At 34.8% G+C, this 25,413-nt stretch overlaps 1 protein-coding gene across 1 annotated transcript in view; it reads left to right on the forward strand.

Annotated features, from left to right (window-relative positions):
* Window positions 1–25,413, forward strand: part of PTPRQ (protein tyrosine phosphatase receptor type Q) — a 134,851-nt gene that overhangs the window by 25,718 nt on the left and 83,720 nt on the right. The window contains exons 19-31 of the mRNA XM_085307652.1: window positions 448–559; window positions 1,324–1,550; window positions 5,665–5,734; window positions 8,240–8,439; window positions 9,868–10,117; window positions 13,713–13,841; window positions 14,571–14,717; window positions 16,301–16,473; window positions 18,954–19,164; window positions 20,926–21,078; window positions 21,195–21,374; window positions 22,103–22,210; window positions 24,763–25,044. Coding sequence (XP_085163778.1) covers window positions 448–559; window positions 1,324–1,550; window positions 5,665–5,734; window positions 8,240–8,439; window positions 9,868–10,117; window positions 13,713–13,841; window positions 14,571–14,717; window positions 16,301–16,473; window positions 18,954–19,164; window positions 20,926–21,078; window positions 21,195–21,374; window positions 22,103–22,210; window positions 24,763–25,044 — 2,242 coding nt within the window. The remainder of the gene's footprint in view (window positions 1–447; window positions 560–1,323; window positions 1,551–5,664; window positions 5,735–8,239; window positions 8,440–9,867; window positions 10,118–13,712; window positions 13,842–14,570; window positions 14,718–16,300; window positions 16,474–18,953; window positions 19,165–20,925; window positions 21,079–21,194; window positions 21,375–22,102; window positions 22,211–24,762; window positions 25,045–25,413) is intronic.

The raw sequence follows: 25,413 nt of genomic DNA on the forward strand, positions 1-25,413 counted from the left end.
TACGTTTATTTAAGATAGGCTGATTTAACCATCAGTTTTCGGACTGTTTTTCTGACTGTTACTGTACTTATTCTTTCCAAAAGGGATTTTATAATGCTTCATACATACTTAGATAATGTAGTGATGATGGTATAGAAAACCCTTTATAGATAAACTGATAGACAAGTGATTCTGTGATAAAATTAATAGTTAATTTTGTTGTTCTTTAATATTGAATGTTATACAAGTCTTATGGCAGTTAGGTAAATAAGACGGTAAAATGTTAGCCTGTAGCTAATGAATGTAAACTACTGTCTTTACTGTTCTAGTGCCTGATCTGTTTCTAAAAACATATTAAAACATTAACTTCAGTAATACAGAGCTAAACTTTTCTTTTTCTTTTTTTTTTCTTTTCTCATGTTCATGATTCCTGGTAAAAGATTTAATTAAATCAATGTCATATTTTAGGCTGATTTTTCTAATACTGCTCCTGGAGTGACATACAATGTGACAGTTTCTGCAGTGTCCTCTTCAGTATACAGTTCACCTGCCAGCAGAACAGTGACAACAAATGTGACCAGTGAGTTAATAACAACTGCTTAATTTTTATTGATTTTTGTTACCTATACTTTGTTGTGTTTGCTATATGCTCAGGAATGCCTAAAAATGATATTCAGTTACAACTTTTAACAATTACCATGATTTTTCATCCTCTTTAGCTGTAATCTGAGTGTCCTACAATAACATGGGAGATTCTGTCATAGTAGTTGTATTAATCCATTAGCTTGGCTATTTTTAAAAAACCACAATGGTAAAGAAATTATAAGCTTTTAAAAAATCTATTATTGTGTCATGTGTAAAATGTGTACACCAATTTATATATATAGCTGTAGGCATTTAAGACTTTTCAGGTAAACATAGCCATTTCAGATGTAATTTGGAAAATAGTGCAGTATACTTTTGAATGAATTTAGTGATAGGACCTGAAATTAAGCATGCTCTAACATGTCAGATAGTAAATTGGCATTAAACTCTATTTTGTCCATGAAGATGTTGAACATAACATATTTACATTCTTAGAAAAAAGTGTTCCTGGTGCCCCAAAAATAATTTGCTTGTTTTGAAACAGTATTCTAGCCAGAAAAAAAGCTTGTTATTTAACCGTATGTTAGTCTTGAGTGTTTTTACTGGTTTATGCCGACAGATGATTTAATATCTGTATAATAGAAGATGTCTCCATTGCTATCTGACAATTTAATTAAAATCTTTTTATATATAATATGTGAATATTATATATATATATATGTATGTATGTATGTATGTATGTTTATTTTTTTTTTTTAGATCCTGGACCCCCTTTGTTCCTCGCAGGTGAAAGAGTAGGCTCTGCCGGCATTCTGCTATCATGGAATACACCATTGCATCCAAATGGGAGGATTTTGTCCTACATTGTTAAATACAAAGAGGTCTGTCCATGGATGCAAACAGCTTATACACAAGTTACAACAAAGCCAGATAGTTTGGAAGTTCTTCTTACCAGTCTTAACCCCGGAACAACTTATGAAATTACGGTAAAAGCGCTGTGAATGTCTTTTGGTATTTTGAATTCTGATTTATTATATACTATGTGAGATTATAGTAGGTGCATAAAGTATTTTCAAAGCACTTTGCTAATGGCTGTTGTTGTATAACAAAATATATTAGCCTGGTATTTATTTACTGCAGTAGTTTTAAAATCTATTTTAAATCATTTCCAGCCAAAAATGCACTAAAACAATCTCTTCTRTTATTACTTCTGCTGACATATTCTGTTATTACTTCTGCTGACATATAGCATTATGTGGTAGAGAGTAATGGGCATAGGATAGAATTTTCAAAAATATCTTAAGTCCCTCTTCACTGAGATTTAATCTTTGAAACCGCTCATACTCTTTGGATGTTATACTTTGATTTCCAAATCACCTGCAGCCAAATCCAAAAAAAGCGTGTAGATCCTTAATTCTTACTTTGATTTTAAACTTTATTAGTTTAAGGAGGAGTTTGCTTGCCTAAATGTCTATTTGAATTTAGTCTGTAAACACCTTAGCCTGGTTACCGTAACCTGAGTGTTTTACCTAGTGTCATCTTCTGAAATAGAAAAATCATAATTTTATGTTTCCTTTCCATAGATATTTACTGCTTGAATATGCACTGCCATGATCAATACCTTTATTTTCGTAAGTTCTGTATACGCAATGTGTTTGCATTAAGATTAGGCAATCCTGATCTGAGTTCTTCAACAATGAATGACTTCAGATGGACAGAAATAAACTATTATCTCTTGACAATAGTTGCAGTGCAATTATTTTCTGCACTTATTTTTCATAAGAGCCTTGGAGAGATGCCTTTTTTCAGTGTCAGGTATGAAAGGAAATAATATTTTTGATTTGCCAGCTTCCGTAGAACAAAAGTTCTTATAAACTCAGAAGTATATAAAAATACTGAAAGTTACCAAAGTAGGAATAAGGCTGTGCAGTGATTCTTAATAGAGTTGATTTGAATGCATAAGAAGGTAAAAATCGAATTATGCCTACCACCATGGGAGAGTTGCTCACTGTGAACCTAGTAGTGATGACCGTGCTTCTAATTGAGAAAAATATAATGACTTAGTGTGGCAGTGCATTTCCATCTTCTTCCCCCCACCTTCAATGTGYTGTCCTCACTATCTTCCTGTATTTTCCTCTCCTCCCTCCCCTCCCTCATAGATAGGTCTTCAACAACACCTGCACGGGGGCTAATGAAGCATACACCAGATGCACAGAATGTGCTCAGACAAATTGTGTAATTATGGAGAGTTCAGTTTACAATTCGGAGTACCTCAGTAACACTTAAGTGGGTTTCATTTTTTAAGTTTTCGCAGATTCCATTATCTTTCCCTATATGATTCCTCTCTGTGAAAACTGTAGGACATTTTAAGTCATTTGTTTTACTTAGCAGTAGTTTGTCAATATGTCAGTGTATGTGGGAAGTTTTCCTTGTTATCGCTGGTGTTTGAAACATTAATCTAAGAGTGGAGTTTAACTCATTAAAATGACTTGTGACTCAACAACATCTATTTAGCAGAAACAGCATGATTTTTCTCATGGGTGAATAAAAGTCGTTGGTTAGATAAGGGTTGTTATATTATGTACTGTTTTGATGGGGTACCTGGCTGGCTGACCCACTAGCAACCTCACTGATTCAATAACACTCCAGTATTTTATAATAACCACTGAAGTACTTTCTCTGCCTCACAGATGTGGCCAATAAGTAACATTATGTGTTCTCCATCTCTTAGGCAATTTAATGTATTTTTTTGATTAAGTTTTGGAGTCTATTATATCWTCTAAAAGTAGGATCTTGATTTTTGCATAGGTGAAAATTCTTTTTTTTTTTTTCCCCTTTTTTTTAAGGGCACCACGTTTGGTCTTGTTGTTAAATTCATCTTAGTAAATACCGTGACAGTAATTTAACATAGTTAACCTTATTTGAGCTTTCAAAATAGGTTTCCGGACTTAAATTTGTTTCTTTGCATGTGATTAAAAAAACACTTTTAAAGAAATAGCACTTAAAGTGATGATTTATTAAATGGCAGAGAGAGGGTTATAGATAATGGACAGTTGATCCTTGATAATTTTGTAAAAATATGCAGTCAAGGAAGACTTTTTTTCTAAACTTCAAATAGTGGTGCCATTATCTTTCAAAGCATAAGAATTAATATTCYTTCCAAATGTACGTAGCAGCTTGAACTTTTTTTTATTATTTACATAGTAACCTATTCTTTTTAAATATTTCCAAGCTCTTTTCTGTAATACTGCTTTGTATCAGTGAACTCTAGAAGCTAATAGTACACTGAGTAAGCTTTTATTTTGATTCTTTAAAGATAATTGATGAACACTGTTGTTATTTTTTACCATGCAAACTTTTACATATTTTTTATAGTAATTTTGAGTTCTCTTGAAACTGTGCATCTCAAATGTGAGATTTTCCATGTTCCTCTTAATTTTCCTTTTCCTTTTTGGACACTTTCTACAATGTGTATTTTGAGATGAGATAACAAAAGATTATAACAGAATTCCAGGTGAGGAAATTTATTTAGATTTATATATATATATATAAATATATATATATATAAAAAAATATATATATATAAATATAAATATAAATATATATATATATATTCTGATATTGTCTGTATTTTTGATTGCTTGTCAACCCACAAAGATCTCCAGGTAATTTTTTTGGCTATTACAATTAATGTAGTGCATTCATCAATGCATATGAACAGTTCAAGTTATTCTTTCTGTGATACAGAATCAGGTAGGGTTGGCTGAAGTTGCCTGGGGTGTACATGCGTGGACTTGTGTGTGTTCATGATAGAGGAAGGAGTTGTTCAGCAATACAGAGTGTTTTCCCATCAAGCAGAATATACTGCAAAGTGTTTATAGGTGTCTGCATGCCTTTGCATCTTGGATTAAGTCTTCCTCTGTTACCTCTTTTTTTTTTTTGTACTTTATTTGCCTTTGCTTAGTGCGTTAAATATTTTAGCATCTTCTGAAAGGCACACAAAATAGTCCTGACAGGTGATTAGAATGTTCTTCCTTTCTGTTCTGCTAGCTACTTCCAGTCTTTGCCATTCTTATCCCTTGTGTTACCTGTCACTTCTGCTGTGACCCACACATCATTTTGCAATTCTGCCCCTTCTCCCTGCCTTACCTGCAGTTTGCACTGTCAGTTCCTTCAGCACAGTTACCACACTTCTGCTCTCTGCCARTGGGGAGAGGGGTGACTCTGCCGTAGTTTTAACCTTGCTAGAGAGCTCTTTGCTTTTCGTTTTCCTCTCACACATTTCTTGCAAGCATTGTTGGAATTTTTAGCATATACTAYCTGTTGTTGCCTCTGTCAATTCTTTTCAAAATAAATTGGGAAATCTTATTCTTCTTTCCTTCTGAGTAGAATTAACTGTTGCATACCATGGTCCATCACTGAGTCAAGTTATCAGAAAGTCCTACATAGCAGAGCAAATTGCACCTGTTACTTTTATCTCCACATGTACTGCCACAGTCTCAGTTTACTGCCCTTCCAGGTGTGAGACTGGGCTATAATCATAAACATTGAGGCGCATCCGTCCTATGCTGCCTCCCAGTTCCCTGACCTGTTGACTTTTCCCTCATTCCAAAGACATGCTTTCCTAGAATTTCTCCTCTGAGGGAGGTTGACCTGCTTTTGTACTTTAGCAGTTCAGGATATAAAAGAGAACCTACTTCTTTTTCTTGACTGTTAAGTTACAAGGTGAGTAAAGAGGGAAKAGGGTAGCAGTTTTATTCTTAGCTAATACAAGTGAGTGAATTGTAAGGAAAAGGAGTGTTACTGGTGTTATTCTTCCTCTTGACTTTAGCATAACACAGGGACTCAGCATTTTTGAAGGGTGGATGTGTGCACATAGCCTTTTTCTTAACTGGATTACACTGACAGTATTTCCATTTTATTTTTTCACTTCTAAATATTGAGTATAAATGAAAAAATACAGCTAGAAAAGGCATGTTCATTTGTATATTTATAGTTTAAAAGCTCCACAAGATAAATTTTTGTGATCCTTAAGATATGCATAGTGCCTGGCACTATACAGCCTATAGGTTCTCTAATGTAACTTTTTCTTCACTGTAGGTTGCTGCTGAGAACAGTGCTGGAGTTGGAGTATTTAGTGATCGCTTTCTTTTTCAGACTGCAGAAAGTGGTAATTTTAATAAGCTGCTAATTATTTTAATTAAAGCTTCTTTAATTTATTCAGATAAAGTGTCACTGATATTTTTCTTTTATATTTGAACAAATTCTATGTATTTAGAAAAAAAATCCTTATTCTTTTCTTACTCTGTTACTCAGTGGAAAAGGTGCATTTTCATCCTAGATGTTTATTACAGCATTTATGGTATTCACATAGCAGGGGTTTCACATATGTAAATTCTGTTTCTGTTTAGGCTCTCCTATGGCACGTTCAAGGTAGGATGCTTCTGGAAAGCAAGGTCAGAGGAGAGCAGAGCTAATTGTTAAGTAGCACCATCAGCTGTTGCTTACAGCAGTACTGAGAGATAGACTTTGCTGTGGGATCAGCCCTTGCAGTGCCTCCAGGTGTCACACACCGTTTTTTGAGTTTAGTGCTGGAGTGAACTAAACTGTCCTAAGAAGGCCAACACGGAATGTGCATTATTAAGCTTTTACTTCTTACTTGGAAACTAAAAAGTCAAAATTATAATGCATGGTGGAAATGAAAATTAGCCTTGAAGATTTTGCTTTTTTAAAAAATAAAAGCTCATTCTAGTCTAAATTTCCATATTCTTTATTAGCTTACAGTTTGTAGTCTTGCTCTTACAAGCACTGCAAGAGCAATTCAGCCTTGGCCAAAGGGCTGGCAACAGGCCAATTTGAGAGAGTAAGTGGGTCTCAGTGGAATACAGAGTTCATGATGCTGTGGTGAATGTCCRTCCATGTCTGGGGCTTCTGTTTGGTTTCTGTAGCAGTGCAAACCACAGAGTGTCAAGCCTCAGTTAATGGCAGGAAATCATCACTCTGCATGAGATTTGTGTGCTTAGAACTCTTCTGAGATATCTTCATGACTTATGAAAACAAGTGTGGGAAAGGATGGTAAATTTGCCACATGCAGCTAAGCATTGTTCTTTGCTATACTTCGTAAGTTATTGCTGGTGGAGAGTAATATTTCARTGGACTTGTTTTAGTCAAGTTTGACAGAAGAGCACTGCAGCATTTCTCTGTATGGGAACATTATCTCTTTGCTTTTTGAAGCATCTCTGCTTATACATTTATTAAAAGTAGAAACCCTTATCATAAATGTAATTGGGAGGTCTGTTCAAATGCAAGGTGAGAGCTGTTTGTCACTGACATTACATTTGTACTTTTACTTTCTCCTTGTCTTTCTCTTTAACCCTAGTACTGATGCTTAAAGAAACCCCAACATCTYGGTCAAAATGAATAGTTTAAAATAGCAAAGTTAACCAAAAGAGATGATTATTTAAATACAAAGGACTTTGCTATAGTAAGTRCTCAATGAATTGATGAAAAACATGGTAGGAGCTGTAATCTAATTGGGGGGGGGAAGCAAGATCTGCAAAGGAACTCTCTAAATAAGGCCCTAATTCAGCAGGCCCTAAGGCAAGAGTTAAACGTGAGGCTTGGAAGATCTGTTTCAATTTAGCTAGGAAAGATCGTCTGTAACTGTGAACATTATATATATACTTGTATATTTTTAAGGCAATATACTCCTTCACTCTGTAGTACCAAGGCTAGCTGTCACAGGACATGCTACTGCACATGCCATACAGACAGGACTGAGAGAGAGCTACAGTGCTCTAGTTCTTAGGTAGGAAAGTTCAGATAGATAGTCACATTACCTTCKTTATGTTTAAATTACACAGGCATTTAAAGTCTCATTTAGATGCTGCATCCCATTCCTTTGTACTGTGATACTGATGTTCTGACACAAATTCCTGAAAACTGTCACTAATACAAAGAACTGCATTTCTACAATTACAGTGAATATTGAAATTTAATTGAACTTTTAAAATCTATAAAAAAGTGCATCTAGCTGAAAAGGTGACATGGGTAAAGTCAAATAGAACACCTAGTGCTGTCGTATGCTCTTAAACAAACACAAAATGGGCAAACATTTATGCTTTTATCTCTTTCAACTGTAGTAAACTTGTTTACTGCTTCTGACAGTAGATAAGATATGCCTAGGAAGAACCTTTAAGGTGACCAAACCAGTTACTATGTTATTATAAGACTGAATATAACTATATTTCTCACTTAAACTAGATTGAAAGTGAGCTGGTTACATACCACTTGCTTTGCACGTTTGTGAATGGTTGGCATTCCTTTGTTTCAGCATTTGGAAGTTAGAAATGGAGTATTACAAATTAAAAACTGCAAGTTTTTTGGTACCTGAATTGAAGTGAAGTATTTGATAGTACAGTGGATAGCAGAGCTGGAGAGAAAAGAAGAAAAAAATACAAACAGAGGCTATTAACTGATCTAACTCAAATGATTCTTTAAAAGCTAAAATTACAGGAAATAGGAGAGCAGAAACCCTTGAAATGTAGATTCCTTATGTACTGTGGACTGAATGATAATCAAACTCATTTTACACCAGGATATACTTAACTCTGAAGTACAAATTAACTGAGAAGAAAAGGTATATCTCACTGCTTTTGTTTGTTTTGTTTTCAAGCTCCAGGTAAAGTAGTGAATCTCACAGTTGAAGCCTTAAATTATTCAGCTGTAAATCTGATATGGTTTCTCCCTCGGCAACCAAATGGAAAGATAACTAGTTTCAAGATTAGTGTGAAACATGCAAGAAGTGGAATCATTGTGAAAGATGTCTCTGTTAAAGTAGAGGACCTTCTGTCTGGGAGGTTACCAGAATGTAATGTAAGTGTTATAAATTTTTAAATCAGAAATAGCCTCTAGCCACAGAAGATAGTTTTATATTTGGATTTTGAGAGAGAAAAAAATTGGAGGCTTCCTATTTAGAAAAATCCCAAATGTTTTACAGACCGAGACTCCAGTGGGTTATACAGGATAAAGAAAGACCTTTCTGTCTGAAATAGATTAAATGGAATACTTTTTCYTGAAAAGTTCAGTTTAATTAAAGTAAAAATGTTAATGAAGGTCAATTTCTACAGTATTTTTTTTTACAGAAAATGRTTAAATAGATAATTCTGACTTTTCCTGTCTCATTTGGGTAATTCTTAACATTTAACTTGAAAAAGTAAGAATTTGTTGTTGACAGGTAGTTATTGATTCCTATATTAATGTTAATACTTTATATATAATAGAATAATACTGTATGTGTTTTAAATGTGTGCTCTGTTCTGAGTATGACATTTCAACATTACCAGAATACTTTTTATATCAACRTGAAAAGAAACAGAAGTAGCAGAGTGATTTTTTTTCTTTAGATTTGGTCAGACTGTGTTGTTCTTAAAATTAAACATTCTTTGAAAAGTTTCTGGATTTTGACTGTTAATTGGATTTAGACCTCGAACTAATGTATACCTTTCAGAATTTCTTGAGGACAACTGTCCTGACCAGCTACCTTTGTTCTGAGCAGAGTTCTATGATTGCTAGGCTGTCAGGTTGTCTGACTTTTGTTATTTTCAGGATGCTACTGTTAGTACTTTTATTTAAAGAAAAGTACAGTTCTTCATGGTAACAAATTACCAGGACTGTGGTTTCAGATTTTGTTTGCAAAATCATCTTAGGTGTTGTGAAAGCTCCCAACATCAGGCTGATTTCGTTCAGCACTGAGAAGAAAGACCACCATCTMCTGTATCATAAGCATTAGTTATTACAATTTCTAGCAGTTTTTCAGATGTCTCTCCTGATGTTATGGATCAGGAACCTCCCGCCTAATCTTCTGCATTATGTATAGTGTATGTGTGCACATATACAAATATRTGTGTATACGTTTGTGTGGTGTGTGTTCATATACGTGTAGGAGTGTGTGTTTTATATATTTATGATGTAGGAGGACCTCATTAAGGAACTTGTCAAAAGGGTGGCTGAATGCTGAAAATGGAATGTTGGAAAAAATTAATGAAGATTTAAGAGTTGCTTTGATGCAATCATGTTTGAGATCTTTTGGAATAATGAAGGGAACTATATAGTATTGCCACTAACAAGAGCTGTTAGCGACATCAACTAATGAAATGATAAATTTGGATGTTGAAGTATAAAAAGAAGAATCAATTTTGAGTGATTTTGTTTCAAAGGGTGYCTGCCTCTTTTTGGCCACCATATACTTACAATTATAAGTTATTGATTTGGACTACTRTATTTCATATTTTGTCTTTATAGGATAACAGTGAATCTTTTTTGTGGAGTACTACCACTCCTTCCACTGCTTTTGGCAAATCTACAATTCCTTCGCGGACTACAGTTACACCAAGTGCAATGGCAGCTAGTCAGATGAGCTCTGTTTGGAATGAACCAATTAGTTTTGTTGTAACTAACCTCAGACCATACACCACCTATCTTTTTGAAGTCTCTGCAGTTACCACTGAACCAGGTTACATTGACAGTGCAATTGTCCGGACACCAGAATCAGGTATATCCTGCTTTCAGTAAGAAATAAATATGTTGAGTACTCAGATTTATTTGAAAACATGTAAAGTATCAATATAAAGTTATGCTTCAAGATACTTCAGTTTGAATCTGTCTTTATCTGCACTGCTTACTTGTGCTTACATACTTACCTAATTTTACCCAATAGAATCAACTGAAAGCATCCATAATTGTTAATGTATCTAATAATGTACAAGGGAATTCACTTTTAATGGAAAGTCAAAGATATCAAAGTAAGCTAATTTATGAAAACTTCAGGATAATTCAAGAAGAATTGGGATTAATGTCACAATGGAAGGAGAATTAATAATAAAAATGGAGAGAAAAAATGTGTCAGACATGATATTAATAAGTATTTTGTGTGTTATAGACATAGCAATGAACTTAAACCTTCCTTATCTTTGTGGAAAAATAAGCAGTATAAGGAAAACTTTTTTACTATGGTTTCTATGGACCTGTTGCAGAAAGTTTTGTAGTGCTACGAAAACTCTAAATACTAGGGCACCTGATTCTAGGTTACTTGCAATGCATGAATGCAGTCAAGATTGTTCCGGAGCAAGTTTTATAATGGCTTAAGTAATGRGCAACATTAACATTCCTCTAGGACAGAAACATATCCTTCTGAGACAGCTGTCTTATTCTGGCTTGTCTGTTTGAATGTTATTCTGTTTGCTGGTGCATCAGTCTTTCATCTGGCACCATTTGATGTTTCTGGATTCCACTTTTGTACGTCAGAATTCATAGCACTTTTCAGATGAAATGTAATTCTCTCTTAGYACTGTTCATTTGAATGGCTTTGCTAGAATTAAAATATCCTTAGTTTTCAGTTTTGTCTAGAGTAAAGGAAGCTACTCAAGGCAGGTTAGTTTCTGCTCTAAGAACTCAGGGTTGGTTTCCTATTTGTTTTGCTTTTTGTTAACATCCTAGGATAAGTGCACTAGTTAATAAGAAAATCTTGAAGAGTGATGGAAAGGAAGCTTATCCAGTAGGGCTTAGTTCTGCCAAATACAAACAAAAATGTCAGCTGTTTGAAAAATCAGATCTTCAGTCCTTGCTTACCAGGCACCTGTACGGTACTGTACAATCTGGAAAAAGGGAAATTGGCTGACTGGTCAGGTGGGTGGGTGCATGATTTATACAGACTCCAACACACTCAGAATAAGCCCAGGTGACCCAATCTTCAGTAAGTCCCTTAGAAGCCTTCAGGTACACTCAAACTTCTGGATCCAGCTACATTAGATCTTCACCCTATAAACATTGAGGTGCTTGCTAAAGTGCTGCCCTATAGGTCTTGCGTGTCTGTGTAGGTCATGCCAGGATTCCTTTTCTGAAACTGATGATAGTGTTGGTTGGTGATTTCTTCAGAAGGCATTATGAATTAAATAGAGTTTTTGCCTCATGATTTTTCTTTTTTTCGTCTTTGGTTTGTCCTAGTGGGAAAGACATTTTTAAGTGTTAAAGTTCGTATATGGCCTATATAGTATAATTATGAGTTAGGAATGTAGCTCTGCAGTTATTTTTACAAACCCCCACTAGCCCAAATATGAAGCACCATCATCCAGTCCATCTCTAATTACCGAAATCCATTTCCCTTTGCCAAATATCTCGATTTTTCCAAGAGTCTCTTTAGTGTTACACTAACTATGTTCCTAGTTGCCATTTTCTCCTATGGCCAAAAAATCGTATTTCAAGTACTCTACTGGAGTGTCTGAGATGAGGCTTGAGGGAGAGRAATCAATGGATTTTTGATAGTTTGTGGTAACAACTGGGAGGATAGAGAGCACATCTATTTCAAATCCCACATTTTCTGCTCACAAAGTAGAATGACACTGATTTGTTGTCGTGCTAGCCCATCTGGCCACACAAGTGAAGAAGATAGATGCCCCTACTGTATCKCTCTCTGAGGTTCCAGTTTAAAAAGCTGAAAATTATTTTTGTTCCCTCCAGCCAGATTTTTCTGAGCTGTGCTGAGACTTTCTTGTGTTCCTGCTAAAGATAGTATCTTTGTTTCTTTTCTTTTTTTTTTCCCCCAGAAAACGCTATTCCTTTAAAGCATTTTAAAATGCAGCATTATGAATATAAATTATATTACAGTGTATTTGTTAAAACTCAACGTGCAGATTTTTTTTTATTTTATTATTACTATTTTTTTTTTGCTGGGACTACAGTCACAGGGAGGCTACTTCTATAAAGTGAAAAACATTTAGACCTTGAAAAAAATTTTAAAAACTTTGGACTTGTAAGGTGATACTCTAGAATAGTATGCAATTACAGCTGACATTATTAGAGTAACTAAGAAGGATTAAATAATCACTTCTAACTAATATCTAGCATATTATTCAGGAGTGACAGAATGTTTTCCTCYATTGGCAGAGTTTTTATTTTGACARSTTCCTTGATAGTAAAGCGTATTTTGCTCTCTCTTCTAGCTAATCAATTTTTCCAGCTTTACAGGTAAACTAAAAATAGTTGGGCTATCTCCAGTGTCGTCAATATTCTAGGAAACTTCTGTGATGTACTTTAGCTTTTAAAATGACATAGTACTTTTTAAAATTAATATGTGAGTTAAATGCACATGATGTTTACAGGATCAGCCTGTAGTTCCATGTTGGCTTATAACTGAATTTAATAGGGAAAAGTAATTATCAAAACCATGCACAGATCATCAAAATATTATTTTTGGTATATTGAAGTTACAGATGCATCCTTTTGTAGTTTTGACCCATTGCCATTAATTTTTTAGGGTGTTACGCCTTACCTGACCCTAGTTTCAAAATGAAATCTTACTGCAGTTAGATGCTTCAAAATACATAAAATTCTGATTTTCATAGTACTTTGTATCAAGGAGTTTCAATAAGCTTCCTTCAATATTCTGCATTTTTGAAAATCAGGGGGGTTTACTCTATACATATAAAAAAAATGCACATTCTTTAGCTGTCTTTGGATTCTGTTCTGCCTCTCAATAATAATCTTCTGGAATTTACCAATACAGCAAGTTATTCTTTAAAAAGGACAGGAATATGATTCTGCAATCACTTGAATATATGATTCATTTAATTTATGAATAGTTCCATGAAAGAAAAGATTACTCAAGTAAGTAAAGTTTTTACAGGCTTAATTGTTTCCAGCTTTGAGTTTTTGGATAACAATATCATTAATGCTATCAGATACCTTTAATATGACATATTCTCAAAATGAAAAAAGAATCCATGTAAGGAAGGAAAACTTACCTGATGTGAGCTGTATATTGCTAAGCATCACAGTAATATTTGAACATCTTCTGCATGCAATCCATATCATGATGAAGTCCTTATTAGACTTAGTAGAATCCCTGCCACCTCTTTTCTTGAAGATTATTTGCATACTACTACTCTCTTGATAGATATCTTCTGCCAGCATTGCCTTGGGAAAAAAARTAAATGAAATAAAATAAGTCATTTTAGTGAGATGTGCTTTTGGTGTAACTTTCCCTCAGCTTTTTTAATGTTTAGATTTAAAATGAGTCATCTGACATGCCATTCTGGGAAATTCTAACATAAATTATTACATGCTCAAAACTTCCTGTAATATTTTTTAAGTTCCAGAAGACCCACCACAAAATTTTGCCAAGAGCAACATTACTGCAAAGTCTTTCTCGGTGACTTGGGACCCACCAACCATAGTAACAGGAAAGTTTAGTTATAGAGTTGAGCTGTATGGACCATCTGGTAAGTCTGAGTTGATGATTTTTTTTCTTTTTGTTCTTATGATTATTTTCTTACACTTGTATTCTAGTGTCASTAGCAATCAAGAATTAATATTTGAAAGCAGTGCTGTTTACCCTTTTAATACTAGACTTGTTAGTAGTTCTTAGATAACTTTTCAAAGAAAAGTTTGCCCATTTTAAGAGTGGATGGATAATGAAATTTGATGTTAGAAATTYCTAAAACTGGAGGAAAGCAGCTGTCCTTACTCTTTCAGAGAGATGGCAGGTTTAGCTCTCAGTTGAGTTAGCATGCTTGTGTATTCAAATCARATCTTACTCTTTTTCACTTTGTGCTAAATAAGAGTCTCTGGGGGATTTCCATCCTCRTGTAGTATGCTGTCTGTTTTGGTGTTACTGTAAATTTTAAAACTCAAACATGTATAGTTAAAGAAGGTATTTAATTGTGTATCATTAAATAAGAAGTTAATAAGCTAGGTACTAATGTTTTAATGAGATCACCCAGAAAAAGCAATAGAAGTTAATTTATAAACAAAAGAAGTCCCTCTTCTTAAAACTGATGCCTCCTTCAGATGATATTTTAGTAWTTTTTTTCAGACATTCAGTCTTACTTGCAATGAAGTTGATGATGAATTAAAATTTCATAAACTAATCTAGCTATGTTAAGTATGAGAAAATGGCATACCATTTTTTATTTTTGAGCTAGAATCTTGTTTTTCGTTCTTCATACCAGGTCATATTCTGGATAATAGCACAAAAGATCTTAAGTTTGTATTTAGTAACCTTGTGCCGTTTACAACATATGATGTGTATGTTGGTGCTGAGACAAGTGCTGGAGTGGGGCCAAAGACTAACCTTACAGTTTTCACTCCTGCAGAAGGTGAGTAAGCTTACAGGAATGTAGTAAATTAGCTGTATTAGTTTCAGTTTTCCTTTCAAAGCCATTCAGGTAAGTTGCCAAAGAAAAAAATAGGTATGTTTCCAGTTCACTTTCAAGTCTTTCACAAAAGACTAAGAAGAATAACAAGCAAATGAAGAAATTATTTTGAAATTTTTTTACGTAAATCTATTTCTCCATTTTCCAAGGGTATACTGTCACAAAATTTATTTGCAATTAGAAACCTTCAGAGACTGTGAAACAAAGGTAGTTTCAGATTGAATGAAAGTAATCAATTTACAGTAATGAAGTTACATGTCCCTCACTTAGCCGTTAGATGGCAGCAAGTGATAGAGAAATAACATATTTCAGTATTACATTACTATCCTCGTTTGTGAACCCTGAATATTGTGAAACAACACGTGTTTGATTAATTTTCACCAAATCCAGGGCCCATTGCCAAGTTCTAATGAAGCTACTTTCATCAGGAACTATAGCCTTGAGGCAGACTTGCCAGGGATGTCTTGTCCTATATTGGTTCTGTCCCAGACCCATGCACTGTAGGATTTGGGAATCTTGGCTCGCCATGAAAGAATCCTGTGATCAATAGAAATGCAATTCTGTCCAGTAGGTGCATGAGACTGCATGAAGTTACTGGTCTGCAGCTGAGGATGAAACCAGAAATATTTAGGAATTTCAACATTGTTTTATTTCTGTGTTATGCTTATGCCACACAACACAAAATTAGAAACTCTTTCAATCACTGCTGCTGGAATGTTCACTGTTAAAGTGTAACAGTGGCAGGAACACCTACGCTTACTTATCTTATTCTTTCTCAAAGTGTCTGCTTTTGGCAACTCAGAGTCTACTGGGATGGCCTGCCTCATTATAGCTCTGCTTATCTTCTTTCTAAACTCTGTGTCACAAGCCAAAGTTTTTTAAATTTGACATAAAAGATTTAACTTTGATCTCAAATTCACAAATTCTTATTACACAAGAAATCTCAATTTTGTGTTTTTCTGTGGTATGTTAGGGACAAAGATTTTTCATACTAAATCTGAATATAATTCTATTGTATATAAAGGTTTTGGATCTCTGGCAGTCCCATGTAAAGTGCAGTATTGTTATTATTGTACACCTAAAGAGGAAATTGAACTGAAACAGATTATAAAAGTGAGCTGCAGAGAATATACCACATTCATTATATTTCCTTTTCCTCTTTATTACTTTACTCTTGTATGTTTTTGATGGATTTAAAATTACATTTCAGTTTTCAATATACTTGCAATTCCATATGTTTATATAAGTTAGCAATGATTTCCAATGCATTGACTTCAGTAGAGCTGTCTTGGTTTACATTAGCTTAGGATCTGATCAAATTTATACATATGTATGTCACGTAAATATATGCATATTTTTAGAAATGTAACTTTTTTGCTGGAAAAAAAATCTAAAGTAACTTTCTGCTTGCACAGGAACAACTCTAAAGGTAAGGATGTGAAATTTGATTAATTACTGACAGTGCTGAAAAATTTTGTGATAACTTGAGATTTTTAATTAAATTAAGTTTTCTCTTGAATACTTAGTCCCAGGTGCTGTATCTGATTTACATCTAGCAGAAGTGGAAGCCACATACATAAAAATTGTTTGGAGGAAGCCACAACAACCAAATGGTATTATTACCCAGTACAGAGTTAAAGTACATGCACAGGAAACAGACGTGACTCTAGAAAACACTATCCTCAAAGGAAAAATGAAGGTATTTGTATTTTTAGTATGAATTTCCTTGCTGGATTAAATTTGTTTCTCTGCCTTATGCGATAGATACGGAATACAGAATTAGCTAACACAGATGGGTTTTCAATGCTTTTGTGTACCACCTTTCCCACCCCACCCCCTTTCTCTGGCTGAGTTTTAAAGAGATTCCAATACTCCTATTTTCAGTACATGAAAACCATAAATAATTCAAGAGGAAGGATCCAGAATTTCCTAGCTACTAAAGGCAGGGAGCCACAGCCCTCAATCTGATCTCTTTTAGCCCTGTTACACTTGAGTTCTTTCCAGTACAGGGTGACCTAGCAGTAAGAATACAGATTTAGATGCCTTATCAACATACAGTTGCTCAGGCAGACTCTGAGAAAGTGTGGGCAAGAATCCTATGGAAGAGTGAGTTAAATACAAGTTTCCTGTGGCTGCAAGYGCTCTGCTTGCAAAGCAAGCACCTCCAGAATTTCTTTCTGGAGAAAGAAACATTCTGGAGAATTCAACATTGTTGAATTTAAGGGCTAATACTACATGCTGAACTCTGTGTGATGAACATGTTTGAATGATATATGTGCACACCGATTGGATGAAATCTCTTACRGTGCTAATGGTATCAGTCTGTCTAGTTTCTGGATTTCGCACACTGATGTGCTCTGAATGCTTAGACAGCGGCAGTTCTGAGCATGCAGCACAGAACTGTACACCTTTAGAGAATATTTAGTTCAAAATGAAAGGATGTCAGGATTGAGTGCCTTCTGAATGAGGGCTTTTTTGGATCCTAATTTTGAGCATAGGTGCCCAAAGCTTGCATCTTTTTTTTTTTGTTGTTGTTGTTTAAGGCATTGATGTCTGTCTTTGGATCTGGCACAGAATCTAAGTTTGTGATGCAGAGCTCAATGAAGAAGTTTGCTTTCAAGTTCAGTGATTGCATTAAATACAGCCCTGGAGCCAAACATTAAATAAGAAATAGGGGGGAAAAAAAAGAATAAGGATCCATTCATTATATCAGGCAGGGGTCCTTGGAAAACAAAAAGTGTATAACTATATAATTAAAGATTGTATCATGGTACAGATACAGAAAGGATGAAAATTCAGTCTGCACAGACATGTTTTAATGGTGGGATTTCCTAACTTTTGAGTTCTTGATTTAGCATCACTGCTGCTTTATTATATTTTATTGAATGTAATTTCCTAATTAAAAAACAAAACAAATCGTAACGTTGTTTTATTTAGAACCCTACGCACCCCAGCTTAGGCCATCTGCAGAGTTTGAATTGTTAGACTCACAGTGTACTCAATAACTAGTAGCATAAMAAGCTGTTGTCTTCTATGTTGAAAAGCCTTAGAGGCAAAAGATATTTCCATGAGTGTTATTATTTTATTACAAAATATTAGTGAAAATGAGGCATATGTAGCTTTTTCCTATTGGAACTTAGATGAGATCGATGCTATATCTCTAACTGTGGTTAATCCCACCTAGTTAAGCATTAAAAAAGCTGCTTTATCTTCTTTTCATCCGGAGTTTGTAGGGAGACAGCTAAAGTGCATTAGTTACCTCACTGTAAAACCATGCCTTTCTGGCAGTGAAATAGGCCATATGTGTGTGGGGGGGAGTGTTCACAGATGACAGCAATTTTTTTAGAGACACTGAAGTCCTGGATTTAGGCCCAGATACTGAAGGGGCTACTGATCTGGTGCTTACACACCATTTTGTACCAATGCCTTAGCCTCTGTATTCTCTCTTCTGCTTTCTTTGCTTGCTGTCATGGTAGCTCTCGCTCCCCTCCTTACATTCACTCCCAACCTCTTACAGCTTTTATTATTTACTTCTTTTGTCCGTCAGAATCTTACACCACCTGCTTCCCTTCCATTCTGCCTTTTCCAATATTTACTCTCTTATTTTCTCTCTCCTCTTTATTTCATTAGCTTCTCTTTCTCCCCAACTCCTCATCTCTTCCTTACCCCTCAGCCATCCAGTCAACTTTTTATTCATTTTCTTCAGTGCCAAATAGGGGTATTTGAAACCTTGTTTTCACTGCCTTCAACCCTACTTTGGAGTATGCTCAGTACAAATAGGATCTCACAGGCTCTAAAATGTGTGTATTCAATGTAACTCCAAGGGTAATACCATTAATTTAAAGTTGTTGCTCTGAAACATGGGAGCATTACAGCTTTGATACAAATTTTATACTTCAAATAGTTTAAAAATTTAATGAGAAATTTATTTATTTCTAAAATGAATAGTTTTAGGTAACTGAAAGCAGAGATTTTTTCATGAGAAATACTGTGTTTTACAAAGTTAATTATTGTTGTAATGAAAGATATGTTAGTTTCCCAATAATTTTATAGTGTAAATGTATGTGTGTGCACAAATACACAAATACTATGTACTATATTTAATAATATTAATAATAATAATAAAATGATCTAAYGATGTCAAAGTTTGTGATTTATTTTTTTATTTCTAATTTTTAGTATGCAGTTGATTCTTTGGAACCATACATGTTAAGTGAAAACATCAAGCCTTCTCCCACCTGGAATTCAATGGAAGCAGCCAATGAATTGTATGAAGGCTCGGCTGAAATGTTTTCGAATACTCAAACAGCTTCTCCAGTAATATTTACAAGTTTACCCGGTGATAATTTACTTGCAATAAATGGAGCTGCAGAATTACATTCTACTATGTGTAAGATGCTTTAGATATTTTTCTACCTGCTCCTTTGTCTGAAACAACGTCTGTCATTGTCCCAAATATGATCTTTAGCACATGGTTCAAGCGAATTATGAATGGGTCATTTGCTGGAGTCATTTTTTTTTAAACACTAAATAACATTCTGAAGCAAATGGGAATGCCACACAGGCAGGAACTAGCCTCTTGTCACCCAGCTGACCTTCTTCCTAGTGAAAGGAGCACACGAAAGCCATCAGCCAAGCTGCATAGACAATCAGTTATTACAGTTGCCAAAGCAGGTGTGATTGTCAGGGATTAACATATCTCCAAGCCCTTCAGAGACCTTGATTTCTCTAAGCCTTTTGACTAATAGGTTTTCAGATGTCAGTGAAGGTAAATAGGTCAAAAAGTTACAACTTTGCTATGGGTGACAAACAGGTGGAGATGACCCCATGACATGCTGATGTCCTTAGTGTGTACACTTGTTCTGTATTATCAATGGAGCAGTGTTTCTTTACCAACTATGGATATTTACAAATCATTAAATGGGCCTTAGTTGATACATGGGGACTTAAAATACCTTTGTAAATTTTACAAAGAGAGTTTTGAACAGTAAGTGGCAAATCAAGTTTTGATTTTTATGTATGCTTTATTGAAATTACTGTATTAAAATCACCAATATAGCTAAGACCAGAGTTTAATCCACTAACAAAGTACACTGCATCATTTCTGTACTATGTTAATCCATAAGAATCTTCTTTGTCACACAGAGAGAATGTATTTTGCTTCAAATATGAATCTTTTTACTACCTTATTCAGCCTGAGTTAGTGAGCTGCTAAAAGAGGTTTGTGTTTCTGAAAAATTGTTCTTAGGCATCATTTGTAATCTAGCTCAAGTATTATTTTCTAGTAATTATTGTAGTWAAAGTTACTAACAGCCGAATTTTCAACAGTGCTTGCTGATTTTTAGATGTCTCCATTTTTAATGTTGAGCTTGCAGAACTTTGAGCCTGATATGCAGATAAATTAAGTATCCACACTTTTTCAAGTTGCAATGGCTCATAAGCTTCTTTATAACAGATGATTTTGACTAACATAGTCAGAATGCTGCTGACTTTGTCCTGTATCACAGGTACACCAAAAACTTTATAGGCACATGTGTGAATTCTTCATTCTGTTGATCACAACTCTTTTCTGCAAAAAATACCACTGTGAAGGCATCTATGAGGGGAGCTATTTCAGGTATAACTTATAGCATAATTGTGAGGTCAAGGAAGATGAAATTTGTACTTCCCAATGAAAACAAAACCCCAGAAAACTCAACAACAACAACCTCTGAGCCATGAGTGATTTTGATGTCACCAGGAAGATAAGGACATTTACAAGTATATATTTTCTGAGTTCCTACAGGTCATCTCTCAAACATTTTTGGAGCTAACAGTCAGTGTAAACCTCATGTTTTCAGTTCTTCCCTGTTCRTTCTTTCACCTAGCTCAAATGATCTACTCTTTCTACTGTCTGAATTACATACTTAGAAGACCATTGAAAAGCAGGGATGATTGTGCACACGGCAGCAGACCTACAGTGGCTTCTCCTTAATTGACTTTGACACACAGTGTAAACTTTCATTCATATTTTTGTAATTGTCATGAAAGCTAATTTAAATTGTTTACAGCAAAATAGTTACAGGTTATTGTGTCAATTTGAGTTTTGAATGCAAAAGAAAAATAAGAGTTTACAAATAACTGACTGTTTCTCTCTTTTATTTAATCTCAGATAATCAGTATACTGTTAATATTTTGACTGAAGAGCTGTCSTATGTTATAAAAGGCCTTGTACCTTTCACAGACTACACAATCAGTGTATCTGCTTTCACTACTGTGGGAGAAGGGCCACCATCTAGTCTCACAGTGAAGACACCTGAACAAGGTAAAACATTGTAACTCTGAAATAAGTTAACATACTTCACTTCCCCCACTGATATTTTTAGATTTTTTTAGAATCATTTTGTTGCTCATTGTTGTAATTTTTTGTTTCTGTTTAAGTTCCAAGCTCAGTACAAAATATATCTTATAAGAATATTAGCTCCTCCTCTATTTTGCTTTATTGGGATCCCCCAGCAAATCCCAATGGGAAGATCATTCATTATACTGTATATGCAATGGAACTGGATACAAAAAGAACATTCCACACAACAACTTCAAACAACAGCTTACTTATGACAGGTACAGTGTTACTTGATAAAAAGATAATTGCAAATGTGTTATGCTAAGTTATTYATTCCAAGTTTATGTAATGTAGCCATTTGCAAGATAAGTAAACCAAATCTCCCCCATCTGCCTCACACACTTCCGCATGTGAAAGCAAGATTGAGACACTCTTGCCAGACTGTGTGCTGTGGAGAAGTAGTTCAGAAATGTGAGTTGGGAGGAGATGACTAGGTATGACTGTTGAGTAGTAATTTCTGAAATGGACTTTTTCGTTAGCCTTCTACTTCCACCTAGAAAGTGTTCCTAAATTGTTAACTATTTTCAAGCTTGATTTTTTTTCTCATTTGAGAAATTGATAATTTTTTTTCTTTCAAGGTAATAATTTTGGTAGCAATTGAAGAAAGTGCATTCCTCATGGAGTTTCAGGTGTCTATTTGTGCTGTCCTGAGTAATGCATATAAAAACACATATTTTTGCATGTACCCATTCACATGCCATGTTTTGACTAATAAATAATTATAGCTATTTATAGGGTTGAAGCTGGTTGACGTAGTCCAAAATCAGTATTTGACTCTCCTCAAATAAATGGTATTATAGGTATTCTGTCTTTTAGATGATAAATGTGTACTGAAAACTCTTAGAACAGTATCCGTTTTTACAGTTTAATAAGCAAGCTACAAGGAAAATAATATGTTTAAGGAGGATCATCAAAAATCAAGATTTTTTTACTTTATCTTTTTTAGGTTTAAAAAAATATACAAATTATAAAATGAGAGTTGCGGCCTCTACCACAGTTGGAGAARGTGCTTTGTCAGAGGAAAATGATGTTTTTGTGAGAACACCTGAAGATGGTAAATATGTTCTTTGCAATGATGATTTGATTTCTGTATTGAAGTATGCTCTTCCTAAAAAGATTGGGCACATACATAAGCCAGAGAAGAAAACATACAAATAAAGTCAATGTTTGTTGAAATTATTAGTCTTCTGTCAGTCAGCGTCTTAATTCAGCCTGTTTTTTAGGTAACTGCTAGAAACAATGAGAAAAACTGCACCATGACCAGTAATGAAATGAACTGTTCTCAACTCTGATGGACAAATAGGGAGCAAGCTGCAAAGCTGAGGTTCTTTCATTTAAAACAGTGTGTCCCTTTCTCCCATCTAAACCATAATCAATTATCTTTGGGATTCCAGCTTCTCCTTTTTTTTATGCTATCATGTTATCATATGGAAATCAGGTTTGTTTTTGAAGCATTTGGAAATGGCAGCTTTAAACAAGTCAGAAGCCATGTTGCTGTCTATAAGCAGAGCAGCTGATAAAAGTGAGCTTTTTATATTTAATAATATTGTATGCTGTTGTTTTTATAGAGTTTTGGGACTTTATTCCTTTTAAGACTTACCAGTTTTAATGTAGGGTATAATGCTACCTTTTGAAGATTTCTGGAGCCTCCAGAGGCGGTAGCTGGAGATAYCATTGGTCTTTACAAAGAGAACGTGGGAATTTGATTCTCAGAGCAGAGACATGAATATTGAACCTTAATCTTTTCTCATTTACATCAGGTTTTTATCAGTTTATTTTTGCTGGTTTCAGCAGAGTTACTGCCATTTTTTGCAGAAGTAACAAAGAAAGTAATTGGGCCAATTGTCTTCTCTTTCTTACAACTGCCAAGTATGCTACAGTACATTAGGAATACTTAAAGGGGAATAAAAGAGAGCAAAGGATTACAGGATTAAAAATCATAGGGATTTATGAATTTTAAATGGTTTGGATAGCCATCCAACCAATATCTCAAATTAAATAGTAAAGCTTACAGAGCTTGTGAATGTTTTTTGAAGGCTACATGCTTCAGTATTGTTTTTGCAGAGGAAGGGCATATCATAAGAACAGAATATCTTTTTCTGTGAAAGAAATTTTAAGTTTACAACTCTCTGTCTCTGAAAGTGACAGAAATTTGTTCACAGTGAAGTTTCAGGCCAACAGTTCATCCACTGGTAGGACATGCAAGCCTAAAGGAAAGTATTCAGAGAACTACTGACAATTCCTGCCTTTTCACAAAGTTGTGTGTAACTACTCTTGTCTAGTTCTTCTTGGTACTTCAGTTTTCCTGCGGTAATTCAGATTGGGATTCATGTCTCCTAACTTTAGCCAACCTAGGAGTAACAAGTAGTCTGAGGTAGCTGTCTGACTCTTACTAGTTGAAAAGAGAGAGTTACCTCTGGATAAAAAATTCTGTACAACTATCTTAGATAACTTGCGTTACAATGAAAGGTTGTGGCGTTTAGATATTTTTCTATGCCAGATAAATCAAAAGTTTCAGTTGAAAATTAAGCTTCTTCACGTGGAAAATACCGTGTGGGCAGTCCCGTCATTCAGAGAGTAGTGATCTTTCATTCACAGGCTCAGAAATCAGGACTGAAAATGGTGAGACCTTTAGGCCAGAAAGTTTCAAGATGAATACTGAAATATCTGTATGTATGTGTTTGTACACAAACTGAATCACATAATCAATCATCAAAAAAGGAAAAAGGGATATAAGCATGACCTAAGTCTCGAAACTGCTGTCAATTTCAACCTGGATTTTTAGTGCATTCTTTTAAATTTTTATAGATTAGTTATTTCAGGGGTGAATTGATGAGTTCTACTGAGGAACCCAAGTTTACATTCACAGTGGATTTTTTTTGTAAGTGCAGCTACCACTCACTCCTTCAACACTACTATGCTTTATTAGCTTGCTGTGATCATATGAAATCAGACATTGCAAGTAGATTTAGCCAATATGCACTATGCTGGAGTTGGGCTTGTTTTGTGCATGACCTTCACACCACTGCATGCAATATTTTTACTGGGGTCTTCGTGGTCGTCAATCAGCAGCTGTATTGGTAAATGAAAGGGAATTCGGTTGCAGCATATATTCTTCCCTTTTCTGGTTCAGTGATTGGATGAGTGGAATAAGTAAGACAGATAGTTACTTATGAAGAAAATAGACAAACAGTCATAGTAACAGACAAAGTTAAAGAACTTGAAGTTGAGGAAACTAGTGAGAGGATTTGAAGGTCTGCATGTGAGAGGTGGACAGGCATGACTCTTTTCTTAATGGATGCAGTTTTGGATGGATGTGTGAGTGGTTGAGAGATAAAAGTTCCAAAAAAAGCTAGCATCTGGGTTGCAAAAAGAAGTCTAGCTTTATGAGTGGAAAAAGAAGAATACAGAAACTAAGATAAAAAGTGGTGAGGTTTAGAGGAAAGTGAGTGAGTGAATTGCTGCCTTTTTGCTACAGTTAGCTATGCGTACAGTAGCCTTCAGGATACCTAAACTTTGGAGACCAGTAGGTCTATGAGATGAGTCTTACACTCAGTTAATTAAAAATCTCAGTGATCTTTTTTTCCTTCAATTTCTGTATTGCAGAACCAGACTCCCCACCTCAAAAGGTAGAGKTAATAGATGTAACTGCAACAGAAATAAAACTAAGATGGTTACCACCAGAGCAGCCTAATGGTCTCATAACTCACTATGAAGTTCTCTACAGTGATTCCAATGATTTATTTATTAAAAATACCTCAAGTACAAGTATATCACTAAGTGAAATGAAGCCATATACTCTCTACAGCATCTATGTAAGGGCATTCACCAGACTTGGCCATGGGAATCAGTCATCTTTCCCACTTCTGGTGAGAACATCTGAAACGAGTGAGTATGCAATTGTTTAAAAATTCTCTAGTTTTCCACAGTCAACTGCTTTATGGTGACATTTGATGCCTAAGAGATCCATTTAAATAATTTTGAAAGTATATGTTTGATTTGCAAGGCAGAAAGTTTGAACTCTCTTTTTTCTTCTTTATATACAAAGCAGAAGTAAGGAAATAGTAAATAAGATCAAGAAGTAAAGAAAATGGGACAAGTTGTATGCCTGATGGACTTCATATAATTTACTACTTGTCCTTGAAAACACCTTACGTCTTGCAGTAAAATAACTTAATTTTTGTAGGAATGCAGGGATTTCAAAAAAGCTTCGAGTGAGGCTTGAATTTCAAGTTATGAACTGAAATTTGGTAAGAA

Source organism: Rhea americana, unplaced genomic scaffold (assembly GCF_003343005.1).
Source record: "Rhea americana isolate MKP2758 unplaced genomic scaffold, rheAme1 scaffold_260, whole genome shotgun sequence".
Classification (NCBI taxonomy): domain Eukaryota; kingdom Metazoa; phylum Chordata; class Aves; order Rheiformes; family Rheidae; genus Rhea; species Rhea americana.